Genomic DNA, 22,183 nt, shown 5'->3' on the forward strand with positions numbered 1-22,183 from the left:
CAAATAAGCACAGTGCTGCACAGTCTCACTTCATGATACTTATTATGTCATGATAATTTAGCATTGTTCAGCTAATGAATCACGTGGCTAAGATCACTTGTCACTTTGTAGTTGCTAAAATGAAAGAGAATTTCATGCGAACTCTCTCAGCAATTATACAACCACTGCTAATAGCACAATGCAACATGCTTTCTCCTGATCATTATTATTGACGGCTGCAGACATTTTAAAACAACTTGTTACAATTAAAAGCAAATAGTTCTGTGAGCTTTGGAATTAATGGCCTAATTTCCAGTTGATTTATATCTCATGGTTACAAGGATAAGGACTGATTATTTGCTGCAGGATGTTACTACTCAGCAGGGAGTACCCTCAGGGTACAGCAGCACTTTTTCCTTGCCCTGTGAAAGTTTTCTTATGGGCAGAACATTTAGCAATCTCTCTTGTTCTCTCTCTATCTGTTTAATCAGGTGTGAGTTCACACAGTATTCTCCCCCTTAGCTATGACATGTCCTGATTTATTAACCTCTATTCAGCCACTTCTTTTCATAAAACCTTCAGGAACAATTATCATCTTTGAGCCCTCCTACCTTCCGCCAAATTTAGTTGAAATTGACCTACAAGTGCAGATCACTTCGCAGGCAGCCAGAGAGATGTGCACAAAAAGATCACAGAAGCCTCATTTCCTTAGGAGATCAGGCTAAAATCAAATTTAGCCATTTATTCAGACTCTGTCCTACTGCATCTACAGCCTCTGCTCCACTCAGAAACAGCACTTGTTGCTAATGGAAGCTGTCAATGACCCTGCATTGACAAACTGCCACCAAAGTGCTCTTGATGTGATTTATTCCTGCCGTCATTAACTTCACAGCCCACTAGCTGAAAGAAGGTGATGACTTCCCAGACAGACAGGAAAAGACAGGCAGAAATAGCAGCAGCAGGAGCAGACTGGGTGATGATGGGTGGAAACAGGTGACAGCCTGCACTCTCACTTCAGGACAGATATAGCACAACAGGCGATTTAAAAGGAAGTAGTTGTAAATTGGAAAGAGGGGACTATAGGGAGATTCACAGCATATGGTCAGGTTTCTGCTTTTCTGGTTGTCTCTTACTCTTGGTTTATTCCTACTTCTTCTCATCCCAGCCTGAATATTTTAAGTTTTCATTCAGAAGCCTTACCTTATTTTAGGGTTTGCCTTGAAAAATCCTTCAAGCAATGGATTTCACAACATGGAAGTGCCAAATGGCAAGAGCTTACTAAGCCATGTTTCCATGCCCCTTAACTGTTTAGCTAGGTGTTACACAGTTATCTGGCTCCCCAAGCCCCTCTTGAATAGGTGTCATTGGCAGGGTCACAGGGCATTGAGATCATGGAGACAAAGCCAACACTGATTCATCATGACCTCCAAACAGCTAGCAGAAGTCCCCTGGCACACTAACTGCTCTTGAAATCTGTTCCATCCATGTGAAATCCCAAGGGACCAAAGGCATGCAGACACAGTAGTGATATCCCTTGCCTATGTGGTCTCACCTCCTGTGGAAGGGGGTTCCTGGGAGCTTAGCACTAGAAGTCACACCAGCTCTTTGTTTCATTTAAATTCTCCACATGATCCCTTCGGCATAATGCCTTTGTAAAGCTAGCAATAAGTGTAGGAAATACATATTGAACTTCTTAGTGTATTTCACCAAGAATTATCTTTTTTGGTCATTAAAGCCCAGTTTGTTCTACTTGCTAAATAAAGACTGCAACAGAAAATGAGAAACAAAAAAAAGGAAAATATTCTTTTAAAAGAAAAATTAAAATCTACGAATAACTTATTAGAAGAACTGTATTTTCACTGCATATTAACGTCTCTAACTGAAACATTAGTAATTTACTGCATATTTGAATTGCCATGCTATAAACATTCAAATGACAAAAGAGTCAAAAGGTTTATAAAAATCTCAGAAGAGTGACAGAAAAGCTAGAAGAAACTTTTTTAACAAAGACTCTTACTTATCAGCAAATGCTTCTTGGAAACCTGACATTTTACCTGAAAATAATAAGCATAAGAAAATACAAGCTCATGGATCCAATATCAGAGGAAAATGCAGAGGAACTTTTTCAATGAATTTCAGAACAGGAATGGGGATGAGAAGGGTAGGTAATAAAAGGTAGAACTGTTCCATGTGATCAATACCTTTGTTTCAGGTCTCATATGACTAAAAGCATGGTGCCTGCTTACCTCTCACAGCGTGGTCCCACGTAGCCAGCTGGGCATTCATCACACATTAATCCACGATGTCGGTCAAAATGACACGTTGGGCTAAAGCTGTGTTGTTGATATTGAGAAAGAAGAGGGACAAGGAAGAAACATAAAGAAAATAAGGTTAGCAGCATAGCTGTCTTCCCACTTCAGAGATTGTTAATTTGCAAAACAGTGCTCAGGAAAAGTGATTCTGCTCTAGGACATGAGGCTTAAGTTCGACTCCAGCAAATTGAATTTGGAATGACTCTGCTATTTCTGCGACACTGAATATAGAGCAGTGGATGGCAGCATCCCAATAGCCTGTTATTACGGGACTTGAGCCTGCCACTGAGTGGTCTGGATACCATTAAAAAGGCAGGAATGTACAGCTGCTTGTTTGTGCCCCCGAGGGCCTGGCAAAACAATCCGTGCCATAATGTGGCCCCTATATAAATCTTTCTGAAGGACAACTGATTAAAAGCTCAGTTAACTTTGTGTATAGTCAGCTGTGAAAGGAACCCAGTGAACAAGAAAGGGGAGGGGGAAAATGGGAAATATCTGGTACAATTTCCCAGAGAGTGTATTTGAGTTAATCGAGTGCCAATGACCTCAAGCAACAGGCCACACAGGCACGTTGAAGTTTAAGAATAGCTTGCAGACTAGAAAGCTTTACCTCTTTGTTATGCTCTAATTATTTTTGGCTGGTTTGGGCTTTTTTCCACTTTTTTTTTTGTTTGTTTTTGTTTTTTTTTAATAAATGAAGACACTGTAGCCATTTGCAAGCTCCACAACACAGCCTGTGTTTAATTCTGAACTGTGTTCCTTCACTGTCAGCATCTTCCTTTCCATAATCTTTCTGTCTTAACCCACTTTTCTGAAGAAACCTCCTGACACACTGGAAGATACTATACAGAAGAAGAGGTAATCTGTTCTTATGTAACTCTGTAATGATTATTAGAGACAGAGACATACCAGCATTTTTATAAAGCCTTGTCTAAGTAATGGCAATCAATTATGGTCAACTAAATAGAAAAATAGAAAAAGGAAAAAAAAAAATTAAAGAAGGCAATACCATGACAGTTTCTGGAAAGTAATAGGCCCAGGGAGGATAGAAAAGTTTAATTGGCATCATTTGAAGTGATTAGCTGCTGGTGACTAGACCCCACTTCTCAGGAGTCATCCATTCTGTGATCTGTCCTCAGTTATTCTTTATTCTGTGTTATCCCACAAATATAAGAGATCAGTAAGAAAAATGTGGGATGGTCAGGTCCAATAAATATAAACAGGTGCTGGGATTTTTCTCTTTCTTATAAGGTTTGTGTTATTTTGAAATGTATTTACTTAATAATAGATTCACAAATGGATAAACAGTCAGTTGGGGAAATGATAATTGTTCATTCTATTATTTAATAGCAATTAAAGCACACATTATCACTGAATATATTCAGCTGCACCTGACTTATTTCAAATAAGTTCCTGCTTGTCAGTCCCAATCTCACTCTTTCCAAGAGCTTCATGGGAAACTTTGTAGAGATGCTATCACAGCTCATTACAGCATTGTACAAAATTGACTGTACCAAAGTTCCATAAAGAGCTCTGAATTTAACTGCATAAATTTAAAATATAATAATGATAATAATTATAAGGATGATTGTTATAATAATAATGATAATGTGTTTATTATTACTAAGTAATAATGATGAAAGTAGAATTTCTATGTTTTAAGGGTTATGCTCAGACCTTGCCTCCTTGATTCTTTCTGTCACTTAATAGTTGGACCACATTGCAACACTAAGCATTAATATATTGAGAAATTCCCATCTGCATGCTGCAAAAGAAATATATGATAGCAGGCTGAGAAAAGAATTTACCTTCCTGAATATTGAGAATCACATTACTCACTAGCGCTAAATACTAATGAACTGTGAGTATTGATTTGTCAAAACAAGCATCAAAAAACTGTAGTTCCCCTCTTGATTTATCATTGCTCTTTACGGTTTTCCCATATGGCAACAACACTAATGGGGGTCAGGACACAGGACAAGGATGAATATACAGTATGGGAATGTACATGTTAAGTCTGTGTTAGGAGACAGGGCATCCTAAAAGCTTCCTAGTGTGTTATAGAAAACATCCCCTGACAATATGTTTGTGATTTTATCTAATTCTCCAAGAAAAATTTGAAATACTTATACATTTGTACATACAACAGGTCACTTGTTCAGTTACTCAGAAAGGACATGACATATCCTACACCTGTACTGTGCTATGAACTTGGTAAAAGTATTTTTTACATGAAGGTATCTGAATTGTTTGCAAATATTATCCCTAGCATAACAAACTCATTGGCAGCTAAGTAAGAAAGCAAAGAAGTATTTTAACAGTATTCAGATAACACATTCAATCTTTAAAACTTCTTTTTTCATCATAGACAAATTTAATAATTGGTCTAGACTGTAACACCATGAGAACTTGAACCTTTCAACAAGTTCTACAAAATTCTAAACTTTGTAGACTTCAAGATTCAGAATTTCACAGTTCAAAGAACATTTATACTGTGTGTTTGTTCTGTACCTATTATTTTTCAAGAAAACTAAATATTAAAAAGGGGACTGTTAACTTCACAGAAGGAAAGTAAAGCACCCAGAACTATGATGACTATGTAATGGAGGCCTCCAGGCATTTTGCCAATCATAACCTAAATCCAATCTATTTGACTTGGTTTGTTGCACATCTGTGCAAGACAGAAATGTGATAGTGTTTTTCCTTCTTTGTCAGCACAGTGCTCTCAAACAAGAGAAAGATAATTGACTACTGAGGCAAGGAAATACCAAGTAATGAGAATGTCAGAGCAACCATGCCTTAGCAGCAGTTATAATAACCCCATATATATGTATCTAATAAAGCCAACTCAAGAGCTGTGTTAACAGGAAGGCAGGCTCCCATTCTACAGTCCCCTGAAATTTCCGCTCATAAGTGCTTAGATTATTCCTGCTCTGATCAGTGCAATTTTAATAGGATGCAATGCCACAGATAAGCTTCAGAACAGTTTTATTCAGGTACATAATGTAAAATGCTTTTGGTACTATTATTTTCCAGGTACTCTCTGTGACAAAACCAATGACAAGATGTTCAAGACACTTGGTTTACCTATTAAGATAAGTGATGGATAGCATAGACAAGCTTTTGTAATGAAGGAAAGTTTGATTCTTAGAACAGAATTTTTGAATAATTTTTATTTGTATTTTTATTTAATAAGACAAATTTACAGTATTTTTCTGAGATATGCTGACAAAATATTTTCAATTACAAGATCTAAGGATGAATTCAAATTCCAAATAAATCACCTAATGTAAACTAAGAGAAAAGGAAAAGTAAAAGAAGAAAAAACTCACATGTCAAATCTCCAAATTCAGCTTTAAAACTAGAAACAACTACTCTTAAGGAGGACAGAAAAGCAATTGCTAGTTATTAATTTGAAAAGCAATTATCCAAATTCTGACTTGTGCTTTCTGTCTTAGTCTCATCCACGTTTTGTCTTTATCTACCTCTTTAAGCACTCTACAATCGTAAAAATAGAAGTTGCAGAAAATACTATTTGATTGAAAGGAAAAAAGGTATCTCAAGCATACATGTAAAAATATAAATTTAGAAATTATGCAATTTACTAAGGGGAAAAGAGCAATATGCAATAAATGCACAACTTACTTGTTAGAAGGTATATTTAGGGGGCAAGCACACAACTGACAATCTTCAGCTGTCCCTTTAGTTGCATCACCATAGAAGCCAGGCAGGCATCTATCACAATATGGACCCCCTGTGTTGTGTTTGCAGTCCTAAACAGAAGATGTAAGTACAAATTGACAATTAGACAACTTGCATATGGAAAAAGATCTGCAACATCTATCCTTATTTTCTTCTGCTTGTTAAGCAACAGCTCTACAGGTTATCTGTCAAAATCAGATATGTTCTTATGGATAACTTTCTTCCATGTAAAACAAAAATAATATTTAACAGAAAACCTTTAAATTTACACCACACAACAGCTGTATTATTGTTTTAGCTTGCTTAAAAAAAAAAAACTTTCAAAGCAGCATAAAACAGGTTTAGTATTGCAGTCTTGCAATAGGTCGTATTTTATGTCAAACTGTTTTCAGATGTTGATTCCAAAAATTCAGCCAAGATGATATAATTTATAAAAATTAATTATTACTTTTGACCTGTATGTGCAGTAGTTCATTTTAAAAGGTATATGGCTAGCAGTATTTGTAAACAGTAGCAAAGCCTGAAGTACTTAATTCTTACTTGCTAGAATAGAATCCAGCCTCTATTTCATGAGTAGAAGGAAGGACAAGTATACCATGTATAGGGTGCTATCCAACACTTTGTGTTCATCTATGTGACTGCATAATAGGAGAGAAATTAAGCTGAACATATGAAACATGCAGTATAAAAATGGCAGCATTACATTTGCATTTTTGTATACAGCTTTTGGCTGATCTCAAGTTAAACAATCTTTTAGTAGAATGGAAATAGATCCTGTAAGTAAAAGCTTCACATCATGACTTGTAAGAACCAAGTTTTAAAGAGTAGTACCCTTTATATTCTTTTTCCCTCTTGCCACATAGGATTTAGAAACTCTACATAATTTTACAGAATCCATAATAGATTCATAAAAATTACTTTTCCATCTTAATCTGTTTCTTTTCTTCACCCCACATTACTAGCACACCACAATATTCCTTTTACTGCTATTTCCCACAAAATACCCAAGTGCAGCCCTTTCACAATGCAGAAACAGAGAAAGCAGTAGGAATGGTTTTGGATGTTAAATGCATGTGCTTGGTATAGACTGAAAAAAGGACTGAAAGCATATGTCAACTTCAAAAGGCCAAAATGAAAACCTAAGAGAGATTTTTGTTAATGGGGTGTGTTCTGCTATTTTAGACTATGGGCCAGATCAAATCTAGAATGTTTCATCTGAGCTGCAGCTTAAGAACTCTGAAGGTTTCTTTTCATTTGGGTTTTTGGTTTTTTGTGGGGATTTTTTTGTTTGTTTTGGTTTGTTTGTTTTTTTAAGTGTGGGCACTTTCAAATGTAAGATTTAATTTAAAATTGTCTTTTAGAAACACTTTAAAATTATTTTATTATTTTAGTAATTCATGCATATGGTAATGATTGCTATTTGAGAGCCTTACTGTCTCTGGAAGACATAATTTATCCTCAATAAGGAAACAGACAATATTCTAAGGGACACTGATTCCTTCCTCACAGCTTTCCAGGATTGCAATGATTTGCACAAAGCTTTTTTGCAGTGTGCTCTGCACCTGGGCACCTGAAAAAACATAATATATTTTTAGTCATGCGGGCATCAGCATCAAAAGCATTTGCCTTCAGAAATACTGTTTGCTGTTTTAAAGGTTGTTTTCTTAGTGTTAGTGCATATAATCAGCATATATTTGAAATGAAAACTTCAATCACAATACTGTATTTTAACATAATTGTTATGTTATGGAGATTGTGAGCTAATACCAAATTACTGAAACACTTAATCAATTAAAATTACAGCTTTAGAACAGTCAGCTGGGTTAAAATCAACTTCCATAAATTAACAAATCCATTTGATTTGTATTTCAAGCATTGGCATTCAAAAAGAATCTACCAGCCATACAAAAAGTAGCCAGGAACAATATGCTTCTTCAAGAAGATGTGACAAAAATAATTTAAGTGTTTCAAAAGAAAAATCCTCTGCAATTCAACTTTTTTAAGACATCATGTCAAATTATTTGTACTTTTTCTGAAAAATAATGGATTCCTCTTTTGTGATAAGTTTAGCTTTAAATATCCTCAGACATATCTTAACAGTTTTGAAGAATATGAACAGTTTATATGTCAAGGATGTTATTAAAGTGAGAGAAGCTAATACACTACTTTAAAGCTTCACATCTCTTGTTGAGTGGTACTTGCAGGTTCTGCTTTTTTAAAGTAAAACACCTGAAACCTTCAATTTTGTAGGAAAACATTTCTTGTTACAAAGATCTGACTACCTTCACTTTGATGAAGTACTTTCTAGCACTTTAACATCAGTCATTTCCATGTATTGTGTCTAATCCCACTCAATCCAGACCCCTGGGTTCAATTCCTCACAATCACAGAATGATAGAATATCCACAGATGGTAGGATCGAGTCTAACTCCTGTCCCTGTGCAGAACTCCCCAGGAGTCTCACCACATGCCTGAGAGCATTGTCCAAACACCTCTTGGGCTCTGTCAAATCTGCTGTGACCACTGCCCTAGGGAGCTTGTTCCAGTGCCCAAACATCCTCTGGGTAAAGAACCTTTTTCTAACATCCAACCTAAACCTCTCCTGACACAACTCCAAGCCATTCATTTGAGTCCTGTCACTGGTCACCACAGAGAAGAGATCAGTGCCTGCCCCTCCTCTTCCCCTCACAAGGAAGCTGTACCTGCAGTGAGGTCTCCCCTCAGTCTTCCCCAGGCTGAACAGATCAAGTGCCTTCAGCCACTCATCATATGGCTTCACCTCAAGGCTCTTCACCATCTCCATAGCCCTCCTTTGGACACTTTGTAATAGCTTAATGTCTTTTTTATGTAGTGGCACCCCAAACTGCACACAGTATTCAAGGGGAGGCTGTCCCAGTGCAGTGCAGAGTGGAACAATCCCCTCCCTTGCCTGTCTGATATCATACTCTTCACTACAACCCTCTGCACCCAACCCATGAACCAGCTGAGTACCCATTGCATGAGGTGTTTATCCAGCTGTGTGCTGGACATTTTTTCCCAGAAGGATCCTGTGAGAGACAGTATGAAAAGCTTTACTGAAATCCAGAAAGATTACATCAACTGGTTGCCCTTGATCATCTAAGTGGGTTACCTGGTCATAAAAAAAAAATTAAATTTGATAAGCTGGATTCTCCCTTCATGAAGCATTTCTGGCTGTGATCCAGGTGTTTTACAATACCTCCCAGAAAAATCTTCTTCCTAATTTTATCATACACTGAAATGAGATTGACAGCCCTACAGTCTACATGCCATCCTTCTCAACCTTTTTGAAAATTCAAATGTTAGCCAGCTTCCTCTCAACTAGGGTCTTTCCATATTTCCAAGGCTGTTCAAAATCATTGAGAGAGGCCTCAGGATGACATCAGCCAGCTCTTGTAGTATTCTTGGATGAATCCCATCAGACCCCACAGGCTTATATGGATCCAGTAGATGCCACACTAATTCAGGGTACACTGAGAGTTTATTGTGCTCACAGCCATGGTCCTTCAGCTCAAGGCCATGGGACCCCTTTAGCCCACCATCAATGTTGGAGACAAAGGCAATATATCCCTGTTTGTGAGAGGATCATTTTCATCCTGTAGCGGGCTGATGTTATTTGTGCACTACCTCATGCTTTTAACTCATTTAAATCACTTATATAATTGCCTTCCATGTTTTTGTCCACCTTCAAGTCCAGCTGAGCTTTGACCACACCATTTTTCCTCTAAAACAGCAAGCAACATTTCTGCATTCCTCTCACATCACCTGACCTTGCTTCCACTGCATGCACCTTCCTTTGCTACCTTATCTCCAAAAGAAGATTGCTGCTCAGCCAAGCTGGCCTTCTGCCTGTTTGACTTCTGACATTTTTGGAATTGCCTGCTCCTATGCCCTTAGGAGGCAGTGTTTAAAAAGTGGCTAGTACTGATGGTCCCCAGCATGTTCAAAAGCAATTAATCAATATTTTAATTTAAAAACAAACAAACAAACAAGAACCCCTCATATATAGGACCAAAATCTGAACATACCATACTGTGTATGTTAGTCTATCTGAGAAATAATGATCCTGTGCATCCTGTACTTTTCTCCTTGAGCCAGTTTGGACCTTACAGGACAAAGAACAAGGATTATGCATTACGTAGATGTGATCTGATCTGCCTGTTCTCTTCAGTGGTGCATTAAACATACTTCTTGCTCATCTGCCACATTTACAGATCAGTACTATAAGAAGTATACAAGTCCTTCTAAAAATATTATCAACACTCATGAAAGATTTGTGCTTTCTTGATATCAATTGGCTGAATTGCAGTTTGAAACCTGACAAGTATACAGCAATGGTTTTGAACATCATCTGGTTTAAGCAATGTCTAATTATACTGAGATTATTTCTTTAAAGCATCCTTAAGCCTCTGATGTCTTAATTTCATGTTCACAGGAAAACTGTACTGTTTTTTTTCATGTCATGAGATTGGGTATAAAATAGATTATGATCAACTTCTCTAACCTGCTCAGTACATTATATCTGCTTTCTTTTTATTCCCATAGAAAAAGAGGTTGTTCCAACACATTGATCTAGTGGTTCGGGAAAATCCATGGTTTTTTTACACAGCTCCATAGACTTTATGGCCAGGAATAATTTTATGTCCAAATACTTGTGCTTTCAATTCCAAAATAATTTCAATACAATTATTTCAATTGTATTTCACACTATTTTGAATGCATTAATTTTCTGTACCTCTTTTACCTCTGAACATCTTTAAACTTCAGTTAGACAACCTCTGTGTAATTAAAACTGTAGGATTTATTTTTTGTCCAAAAGTTTATGTACGACTCAGACCTTGTTCCCTACAAATTTCCTTGCTGAGTCCTTGGAGTGTTTTCCACTATTTCCTACTGAGCCAGCTCTTCCCTTTTTGGAAGAAACCAGATAAACTTCTTTATGCCCAATATCCGGGAACACTAAATTCACACTGAAAACCACCCTAGCATATACAGCTGAGTGTATATGGACATGGAAAGAAACATTTAGAATAGAATGTTAGTGATGAAAATAAAACCTTATACAGGGATTATGACAGAGTCCAAGATAGCACATTTGGCATGCTGCTGCCCTTCCTCAGGATACCTGTCACAGAGACAACCAGGGAAGCTGTTAAAGTCAGCTAAAGAAAGTTAGTCTGGGTGCCTATTTTAGTATATGCCTGCTGTCTAGACCCGACAATAGTATTCTGCCTTTGGAAGCATGAATAAGCTCTTCTAGCATTTTCAAACCACTGTAATATCAAAATGAACACACAATTCCCTTTCCTGGTGTAACAATACAAATGTAATCAGGACATTGCAGAGGCTTTACCTATCCTCACTTGAGAGACAGCCTGTACTGCATTTAGCTAGGACATAGCATTTTGTTACGGTGGGTATGGAGATGGGTAAAGATATTTTGTCGCTCTGGTGATGAACGCTGTCTAAAGCACACATCTGCCAGCACTGACACCAGCCTCATTCTACATGGTATATGCTGTTTATACAGAGAGGAATACAATATGAAAAGGATGCCACTGGAGACTGCCTGTTTAGGGCAATTTGACCATATCTTTGGAGAGAAAGATCTACTTTCTCTGGGCTTACTAAGAGCAATATAGTATCCTGCAATGAATGCATCACCTTGAAATATGCTTGCTTTTCACAAGGTTTAGGTTTAACCAATGTAATGAAGCTACTGTAAATATGTGTGTGTAATAGTACAAAATAATATTTCTGAATGTTCCAAATTGCCCTATGTACCAAAGCAGTTACGTATATCACAGTGGTAACGAGAACAAGGTATTGTGCAGCTCTCTATGGCTGCTCTGGGGATCAAAGGGCTTTGCAGGTTACTGTGAGATATATGTTAAATTGAGCTTTTTATACAGGCTTCTGTCGAAGCAGATGATTTGAGCTTTTATCACGAGTCAAAACCACATTTCAGCTTCTTTTCAACTACATTTCAAAGCTAAGGAAGAGCAAAAAGAAGTATTATATCAGTAAATTAGATGCCTAAATTGTCTGTTGTATTACTGAGGAAACACCATGAATAATAATAAGGAGGCCAAAAGGCTGTGTAAACCTCAATAGAAAGAATGCCTTTGATGTGAAACATTTCTCTTTTTCAGCACTCAGATTTCTCTCTCTTTCACTTCAAAAGGTTTATGATCCAAATTGAATAGCAGCATTTAATAGCCTGCATGGATACTAACTGATCTGACTTACAGCGCTTTCAAAGTTGTAAGAAAATCCAGAACTGATTTTAAGCTCCCTGTGCACCTCTTCTCTGTAGCCTGATCTAGTATAAGCTACAGAACACATAAAATGCAGAGTGCTTGATAACATGTATAGATGAAAGTGCATATTCAGCTGGTTATTTTCCACTTCCTTGTCAGCGCTGCGTTCTCTTACACCAGCACCCTTGAAACATCAGAAGGGGGAGCTCCTCTGCCTGAGTCAACAGCTCCCACCAGCCAAAAAGCACAAAAAGCAATATGCAGCCTGCGTGGCCTTCTCTTTTATCCAGGCTGGCGCTACAGACAAAAATAAAGAGGGGAACTGCAAAAGGGTTAAAATGTGAAGACACAGAAGCCAACAACCTCAGAACTTACATCTGGCTGTGGACCCCTAACACCTAAGCAAAATAGTCAACAGTTACGGCATACCTTAAACAAGATTCCTCCTTTCCTTTTCTCACCTGTTAATTCATTTTATCCCACACAAATATTATAGACATTGTAGCTGGAGAATATGGTCATTAATGCAAAAAAAAAAAAAAAAAAAAAAAAAATTGTCAGGAAACACAAATCCATATTACCCTAGTGATAAACATTTTCACTGAGTATTAAGTGAAAGATTCAAAACATGACAGTCACATCAAACATGTTTTTCATTCTAGGTACTTCTTTCAGGCTTACAGTGTAATTAAATTGAGAATAATTTTAAGCTTCTATTCATGAAAAAGCAATTTGAAAAATCCACTGATCCACACATTAAGGATATCTTGTTTTGCACTGCAATGCAATTAAACATCTTCTATGAGCAAAACAGGAAGAACAGTAATAATTCTAAGTGCCAAATTATATTTGAAAAAGCTTGACTTTTCATTTTGGCATTTTCCCAGCAGGATTTTCTTAAGGGAATAAAAGGGAACATTTAGAAACATGCACATTACAGAGTCTGAAGTTCTGCAGGGAAATGTGAGTATATCCCACGAAACTGGCACTGGCTTAAATTGTGCTTCTGCAAGACTAATGAAATTAGACATGTTGTTTCAAGCTTTATGCCATGTCAGACAATATAAAACTAAAAATGCCCTTGAGTCAATCAGAAAAGTATATTCAGCATAATTCACCCATTCCAAAAGGCTGCTGAACAGGTGGGAAACAGTGGTGTTCTGGTAGGCTTACTATAGATAATATCACAGATTTAACTCCTGAATTGGTAGGTAACTACATAAAATCTCTGTAGTCTACAAGAGAAATAAAAAACTGATTTAACTGAGATCATATGGTTATATTTTTCTGAAGTACATTGGTTAAGTGTTCCTTCAAGGTCTACTATGAATTTAGAAGAAGGAAGGCATTAACAAAATCTTCTCATCAAACTAGAACAGAATTTATGAAGTTACCTGCTACATACTATAAATTGAATATACTGCAGGAGACAAAATGGGAGGGCAAGATAAATCTTGCACGAAAAAGCATTCATACATTTGCTGCTTTCTGCATGCCATACCTTAAAACTATTGTATTTTAAAACACAGATCCTATGTGATAAATAACATATTTTATTTTCTTAACAGTTGAAGACACCATATCTTGGTGTGAGGGGATCCTTAACCTCAACACAAAGATCTCCTCTGTTACTCACTGGCTTTTTATTTCTTGATTATTCCAGGTCTCAGAGGTCACTAATCTAATTGCACAGGAATATTGGGTTGATGTTGGCCATGTCCATTGTTTCCTGTAGGGACACTTACCAGGCATGCTCCTGTGATATCATCACACACATCTGCATGGCCAAAGCACGTACATGGTGCACAAACCCCACCAAAGATTGTGCCATTCACACGCCTGTGTCGAGGCCAGCATGACTGCAAGAGAAGTTAGATGAAAAGTTAAACTCTTGTTTGAATAGAGGAAGGAATGGGTTTTTAAAAATTCTTGGATTTGATGCTTGCACACACAACAAACATACTTGACAAATGAATAAAAATCTCAAGAAAATTCTTCTTTCTGGTGCTGTGGCTTTGCACTGACCTTAGCCTTAGTGGCAGGTGTGAGATTAGAGGAAGCTTTAACTTGATCATTCTTCTGAAATGGTAAAATAAAGGAGAGAAATGAAGAACTGAAGTATGACAGCATGAAGGTGAGAGGTACAGACTGAAAAAACAGCCAGAAGGTGAAATACTGAAGGAGAGAGGAGGAAAAAAAACCTCAAAACAAAAATATTCTCTGAGAAGTTCAGGCAAAAAGAGCAATTAAAATATCATTTAATTTTGTTAGGACTCCAGAGAAATGCTAAACTGAAATAAAGCACAGGCTGAAAACTAGGCTATCCTTTTATTTACAAATTGTGCTACTCAAATTATAGCAATTTCCCTTTAAGAAACTGCTCTGATATTTTAATTTTCTTTTTTAAATGTAAAATTCAAATCAATATTAAACGTATGGCCAGTAATTTTGTAGGCAAGGTGACACCATACAACTGTGATTCATCAGCTAAAATTCAGTTACTCCATTTGCTCATAATAAGATGTCAAGCAGCAATCTTCCTTACTATATATCTCACAAATGGCTTTATAGTTTTTGCAAACTATCCTTCTATAGTAAGACTGCTCATGTGATCCAATAATTTTACTTAAGATAAAAAAGCACGTGACAGATTTATGACCTTCAAAAGCATCTGGATAACACAAAGAGAAAGTTTTGCATTAACAGAATACTAAAAGTATCATTTAATAAAGAAAATCCTTTCCCCTTCACATACACACTCCGAAAAGGTAACAAACAGACTCTTTATAAAAATAAAGATGACACTTTTTGTCTTACTCTTGAAAAATTGAAAGTAATCTAAAGATTAATTGAAATTATTCTTTAAAAATCATTCCAAAACCTGAGATATTATCCTTATTTTTTCATTCTTTACATTCTTGGTTACACATTTCTAAAACAAATCCTGTAAATACAAATAAATAAAAATCCAAAACCTAAAAACAGGTTAAAATACATCGCTGTATTTTTGTTTCTGTGGCATGAGATGCAAGTGATTTCTGCATAAATCTATAAATCTTTTCCCTCTTTTGGTGACTGAAAATAATCTGTTGTGCACAGATACAAATTATATTGCTCAAGGCTCCAAAAGTCACTAATATTAAGAGCTTAGACATGAAATATCAATGATAAGGCTCAAAACAGTGCTAAAAGATTACAGATTGAGGTCTTAAGAAAATAAATTATTTAACTGGCAACAGTTGTGACCATCATAGTGATGCAAGTTAAACTCCTTCTGGAGCAGAAGAAAAAGAGTACAGACAATTGGAACAAACCTGAGGGATAAGACCAATTAGATGTGAAGATGTTGACAAGGGCAAGAGAATTCATGAGTGAAGCAAAGTAACTATCACAAAGGGATCCAATTGGTATTAGAAATTTAAAATTTTATCTGCTTTACCTGTCCTTATGGAATTCTGTGTTCCTATACATACAAAAATGTGCAGAATTTTATTTTGCCTGAATCTTGTAAAAAAATTAATTCTGAATTTATATAATGGAAAATCTTAAAAGAGACGGCATAATTTAAATTGAGTTGGTTGTCTTTGGAAGACTGATCATGTCAAAACATTCATAGCACGAAAACAAAAAAATAATAGCTGTTTTTAGTGCGGCAGCATCTATGCCAGGTACCATATCATCATTATGCAGGAGACAAATACATACATTAAATTAAATAATGAAGAGAAAATGGAACTTAAAAACTTCACAAAATCAATAAAATATGGAACTCTGCTTGGTTGAAACTGGCAGAAGTAAAATGAACAAGGCAAGTATTCAGAAGAAGAAACAAAAATGGTAACTGGGGAAAAAAAAATAAGAGATTTTCAGCTTCTCTTTCCATACTTTCTTAACTAATGTCTGTCTGGAAATCTTAAACGTCACCTTTTTTTATTCCTATGCCCACTAGCATGAATAGAAGCTTAAAATTTGCAGCTATATATATGTGTCTTTTCTCTTGTGGAGTATGGTATTAAGTATGTATCAAATTTCAGGGACTGTTTTGATTGAAGAGAAGTTTTAGCACTGAAGGACATAATGTTGGACAGACAATTTCAGCAACATCAAGACAGGAATTCTACCCAAGCCCTTCAGCTTCTACAAAAAACGTAGATACTGAAATATCTCTCATCAGGGCCTTTCCAATTATTCTCTTGGACATCAGGCTTAAATCTGCACTGGGAAAATTAATGGACAACTAAAAAAAAAAGTGTAAAACACAGTGGTAATGCATCTAATATGTTTCTTAAAATAATTGAACAGACAGAAAAAGGCGAGGCTTTAAAATTATTTCTCAGCTGAGATAAAAAATATTCTTCTCCACTTATTTTCTATCTGTACCATTTTGGAAGTGATAGGAATAGCCATTAATTCCTTCAGGCCTTCTTTCTATGTTAGTTCATCTAGCCTCAGCAACAAACAATCACACTTGGCATGAGACTAGACTCTAAACCTTAAATATCACATATAAGCATGAAAATTTTTAAAGAAAAAGAGAGTTGACAAGCAAATGCCTAGAGTGCCTGTGTAAATGGCATACTATTTGTAGTTTTGTGAAGCAGAGCATCTTGGTGTTTGAAACTATTTCCTTAGAGGCAAAGCTTTTAAAGAATGTTTTTTTGCTTCTATTTACCCCAAGCAATGCCCACGTGAGGTAGTTAATAATATGTATACTTGTATGAATACATTCTGTGTGAACTAATGACTTAGGGATGTGGTTATTTTTCTGAGCATGTGTCTACATTATTGTCTGTTACAGGAGCAAAATAATGTGACACAATCCTCAGAAGAACACATGCAATTCTCAACAACTCCAAGGCAAATGGCAAAGCCTTGGGAAAACAAAAGATGAAATTAAACCCTATTAACTTAGATAAATGGATCCATCTTTGCTGTGCACAGGTGAGATAACTGCCATTTTCCTTCTAATTGTGTTCACCCATTTGTGTTATCATTTGGCTAGAGAGTACAAATAGTGTTTCCTCTTCCTTTTTATGAACCAAAATGTCTTTTTGTAAGTTAGAAATCATCACAGAGGTGGTAGAACTTCAGATTTCAAATATTATCAGATATAATGAACCATCTTCTGGAAATAATGGTAACTAGTCAAGCCATGGCAAATTCCTAAGAAGGACAGCTGTCCTATTATTTTTTGCCAACACAGGTCCACTGTCTCCTTCCTATCACAGTGTTAGCAACATTGAACTAGAGTGCATCATGATACTCACCTCACAGGAGGTACCATCATAGCCTGGAGGACACTCACACAACTCCACTGCGGATGCTACTCTTCTTCCCCTTGAAGTGTGGTCAGCAGATTCCATGATAACGCTTCTTAGTCTGGACGTAACAGAAATTAAATGGGCAAAACAGCAAATTAGATGGGTATGTGCAGCGGAATGCAATGAACACTATAGGGACATATAGTTTCTGTTTTCCTGATTAGGAATAAGGAGATTTTCATATTCATCTATTTCTTCCTAAACTATATGTCTGTAGGCTTGTTACTATTTTTGTTCATCACATGAGGGAGACTATGGTCAAATACCCACTGATAAAAATAGATCAAAAACATCTTACAGCACTGTACCAGGCTATTCCTGGCCTGCAAGCCACATGTGCCAACTTTCATTGCAGCTGCATATAGAGCAAATCTGACACTAAGCAGGGTCATCAAAATTTATGAACCACTAGTCCAGCTTTCTAAAATATTACATTACTAAGTTTTGGATATAGGGTATTTTTACTCTGGAGATTTGACCTCTGGCAAGGATGTCAGTTCTGTCCAGGAGGACTGAGGATCTAAGTATTATGTATATGAAAGAAAAATGTATGAAACAAAAAAGAAATCTTTTGCCATGTACCCTGGTCTCCCCAATGCCAGAGAAAAAAGTACTTAACAGATGTTGTTTAGGTGAACACTGACCATGATTTTTATTTCAAAAGTATGGAAGTAAGCTGAGAGAAACAACAGAAGCCTTTTGATAGTCTTATAGCTATTATCAGAAATAGATGTTATTTACCTCAAGAGTATCTTTCTGTGGAGAAAAACTGGGATTGGGGAGTTTAATTCTTATGAGAATTCTACGGAACATTAATGTATTACGTTAATATATTACTTCTATTTTCACCCAGTAATCTTAACAGAGTGTTTGATAACTGAAGCTACTTGAAGAGCTTGTTTTGAAGTTGTCTTCAGCAGAAAACACTTTTCATTCATGACATACATTTTATTAAAAAGGGTTTTTTCCCGTTCATAATAGGGAATTTATGTTTTGGCTGCAAAAAATTCCTGAAAATTATGTGGATGACCTTGGACAAGAAAACATCCAAGAAAAATATTTTGTTGTTGCTACTTTTTTGGAGGAAAGCTTAAGACAGAATATCTTCCCACTCAATTTTATGACTACTCCAAATAAATTAAACATGAAAGGTAATGGGGGAAAAAAGGAAAGATTTCTTAAATTAAGATAGAAGCTTCAGAAAAACAGTAATTTTACAACCTAGCACTGGACTTTGGATGGACTACCATTGCATATAATGCTGTTAGAAACTTCAATCTGATTTGGTTATACTAGAACCCCTGTATAAGGTTCTTGATGCTATTTTAAGAGAAGGATGCTTATTCTTATCCAGATCTTCAGTAAATTCTGTCTGACTTTTCAGTATATCCCCTTTGCTCCATTTATTGCTCTACATTTATTTTGCAATCATTCATTTGAATTTTCTTTATGATAAGATAATCTCTAGGATATCAGATATAAAATAGTGATTACTTTACAAGTAAAATAATTAAAATTTTAAAGAACAAATCAGTAAATGAAGAAAAAAAAATTAATAAAAGGTCAAGTTTTATTTCTCCTTTGAACTCCAGCTAGCTCCCTCTAAGCATTGATTTTGGAACAAAGAGAAGCCCTAACACACAGAAACAATCCACCCAGTATTATACCACATTTGTATTCACTGAATTGTTCCAATTTTCATTAAATTCTGCTATTTGCTAAATAGGATTTTAATGTGTTAAACAGTTTTTAGCATTAACAGTTACTCAGTGAAGAAAGTTGCAGTGATTTTCTTTTCTCCCATTTTGATGTTGCAATTTTGATTCCTCGATGACATTCTGCATTCATTAAAATACATAATGCTGGCAGTAATGGGGAACTGGATCCTGGAGATGCATGAACAATTTGAGGTTAGACATCGAGACCAAATATTTATGACTGTTACTGTCAGCAGGCAACTGTTGACTTCTAAAAACAAACAAGATTAAAAGGGAAGGGGACGTTTCAGGCAGTATCAGCACAGTTTACTGTCTGCTGTGCCAGGCATCTGAATCACACTGGCTACATAAGGCACATGAAGTAGTGACCAATCGTAGCTCAATTGTCTTGGAGCCAATTCTGCATATTAAAAAAAAAACCCTGGCCCTTTCTTCCCTCTTTCTCCTCGTGCCTGTCACTGACTCCTCTCTATGTGGTTGCAAACAATCTATTCTCCTTAGCACTCCAATTTCCAGTGCCTATCTGCATGTTTGCAACACTTACATCAGTGACCACTCTGAATATTGAAACTGAATAAACAGTGCTACTAAAAAACTGGCTAACAGTTTTAGATCAAACAAAATAGTAAGAGAAAGTTATCTTCTCTTGGCCTGTTGTTTCTACCACAGATGGACTTAACTACAACCATTTGGAAGATCTTTCAAGTTAGAGGAGGATTAGGTTTTAAACCCAGAAGCTGGCCTGACTTCCATGTTGAATGCTGCACTGTATTTTCAATTTTTATCTTACTTGATCATCTAATTGCCCACCCATATAAGAAAGCTGCCTAATTACGCCATAGAGCAGTAATGACACTGCAAGCTTAAAATTACCTAAAAAATGTAAACAAAACCATGCTTGAGTCAAATCCCATTTATATTCTTTAGTGGATACTTGAAAGCATAACAGAATAACTAATATTTCTAGCAGGTTAAGCTAAACAACGGTAAAAATAGAACCTTTAAATTAAAGCTCTCGCCAACTGGAGATGGTTCCATTGAATTTTTAAGTATTTTTTTACATTTCTGCAAGAAAGTTACTTTATGCCTCCATTCTGCTCTCTTTTTAAGCACAGATTGTAAAAGCACCTTTGGAATCCTTACACATGTGGCAACATCCGTTTTGAAAACTTTCAGTACTTAAATGAACTGGTTGCTTAATATAGCAATCTCTAATTAGTATGTTGCATAATTCTGCGGGTGCTTTGAGGCAGAAATTGTCATTCATGATGGATCTAATAACCCTGTAATATTTCTGTCTCTCTGCCAGACCCTCTTAACCCTCTCAGAGGAATATCCATCTGTCCACTGCACATACCTGTTTAAAGACAATAAAAACCTTTTAATTCATATCTACTTATCTATTAAGGCTTAGTTCTACAGTATTTCTTTTCAAAAATGTCTTTCTTTTGAGACCATCAGCTCCTTTGGAGTCCTTAATCAGCACTAGATATCACTAAGAATATCTTCTTCATTGGGTCTACATTTTCTCTGAAGAGTTAAATGGGCAGAATATGAAGAAAAGGGCTATTTTGCATTATCTTAAGAGTGATGAGCACAGCTTTGCATCTAGTATGTTTCAGCAAAAGTGAAAGTCAAAGAGAATATAAAACAGTCAGTAATGAGGCACAACCTGAAAATTAGTAATATCCCGACACAGCAGATCATAAGCTGGGCTGGATGGCAGTAGATGCTGTTGCTGATGCCTGGAAGGGTGAACTGTTCTGAGAAGACTTCACTTCATAAATCCCACCCTAACAGATGAAACTATCATTGCTACACTTAAAGATGAAAAACTGAATTTGTTTAACTGTGATTGAAATTTCACATCCTCTCTTCTGTCACGCTAAACTACAATGAGCACCCTGAGAGCACTCAATACATTTTTTTACTTTATTACACAGTAATACAGCAACCACTGCATTCTTCTCTGGCAAGAGACATCAGAGGGACAACTAGAAATGTACCAGCAATATAAGACCATTTCTAGCAAACAAGATACTTTTCAAAATCACTTCACTTCCTTCCCCTAACCCCTCTTTAAGGGACCAATCTTCACAACTGCAATGCCACTACACCTAGAAGCTGAAGCCTACCAACATGCAAAGGCTAAATCATATGTATGTGACAGAGTTCTTCTCAGAGAGCATTTTTTAAAAATGCTTTCAGAAAATTATCTTTACTATACCTCTGAACTGTTCCCAAGGCTGAATATGAATAAGACTGTGAAATGGTGAGGCACCACACAGGACCAAGTGGCTAAAGCAGTAATCTGGGATGCAGGCAGTGACATATAGTCTTCCAAATTTGCCAGACAGCTCTGCCATATCTTACTTACAAGGCACATTCTATAGATTGTGCCAGTTCCACATGTGTGTGCTTACCTGAGCTCTACACTGCTGACCAGAGGGGATCTCATCCATCCCACCCACACTGCTCCACAATATAGACAGGATGGAGCCCTTACACGTCCAGCACTGCACTTTGTTCACAACTGCCCAGCCAAATTGCTTTCTGTGGGAGAACCCCCCGTCTCCTACTAGAAAAAATATCAGTACTCAAATATATGTAAACCTCTGATAAGTGAAGTCTGCATTTCCCATAATACTTAGTAACACCTTTGGCCCAGGGAAAGTCAATCATACATATCTCCTTTAGAAGTTTGCATTTTCCATAAAACTCAGTAAGACCTCTGGCCAAAAGAAACCTTACATATCTGCTTTAAAAATAGCATAAAAGCCCGTATTGTGCACCCCAAAATTGCTCCTGCACTCCTTTAGTTTGACAAATTCTGAGTAGTGGTTTGGGGTTTCTTGTTTGAATGAGAAGAGAGC

General features: G+C 36.5%; 1 protein-coding gene across 2 annotated transcripts in view; it reads right to left on the bottom strand.

Annotated features, from left to right (window-relative positions):
• The window catches only part of LAMA2 (laminin subunit alpha 2), a 335,231-nt gene that overhangs the window by 131,330 nt on the left and 181,718 nt on the right, over positions 1–22,183 (bottom strand). For both annotated transcript variants that reach the window (XM_077782208.1, XM_077782207.1), the window contains exons 15-18: positions 17,539–17,650; positions 14,017–14,130; positions 5,937–6,064; positions 2,226–2,312 (exon numbers count right to left, since the gene is read on the bottom strand). In XM_077782208.1, coding sequence (XP_077638334.1) covers positions 2,226–2,312; positions 5,937–6,064; positions 14,017–14,130; positions 17,539–17,650 — 441 coding nt within the window. The remainder of the gene's footprint in view (positions 1–2,225; positions 2,313–5,936; positions 6,065–14,016; positions 14,131–17,538; positions 17,651–22,183) is intronic.

Source organism: Lonchura striata, chromosome 3 (genome assembly GCF_046129695.1).
Source record: "Lonchura striata isolate bLonStr1 chromosome 3, bLonStr1.mat, whole genome shotgun sequence".
NCBI classification, from domain to species: Eukaryota; Metazoa; Chordata; class Aves; order Passeriformes; family Estrildidae; genus Lonchura; species Lonchura striata.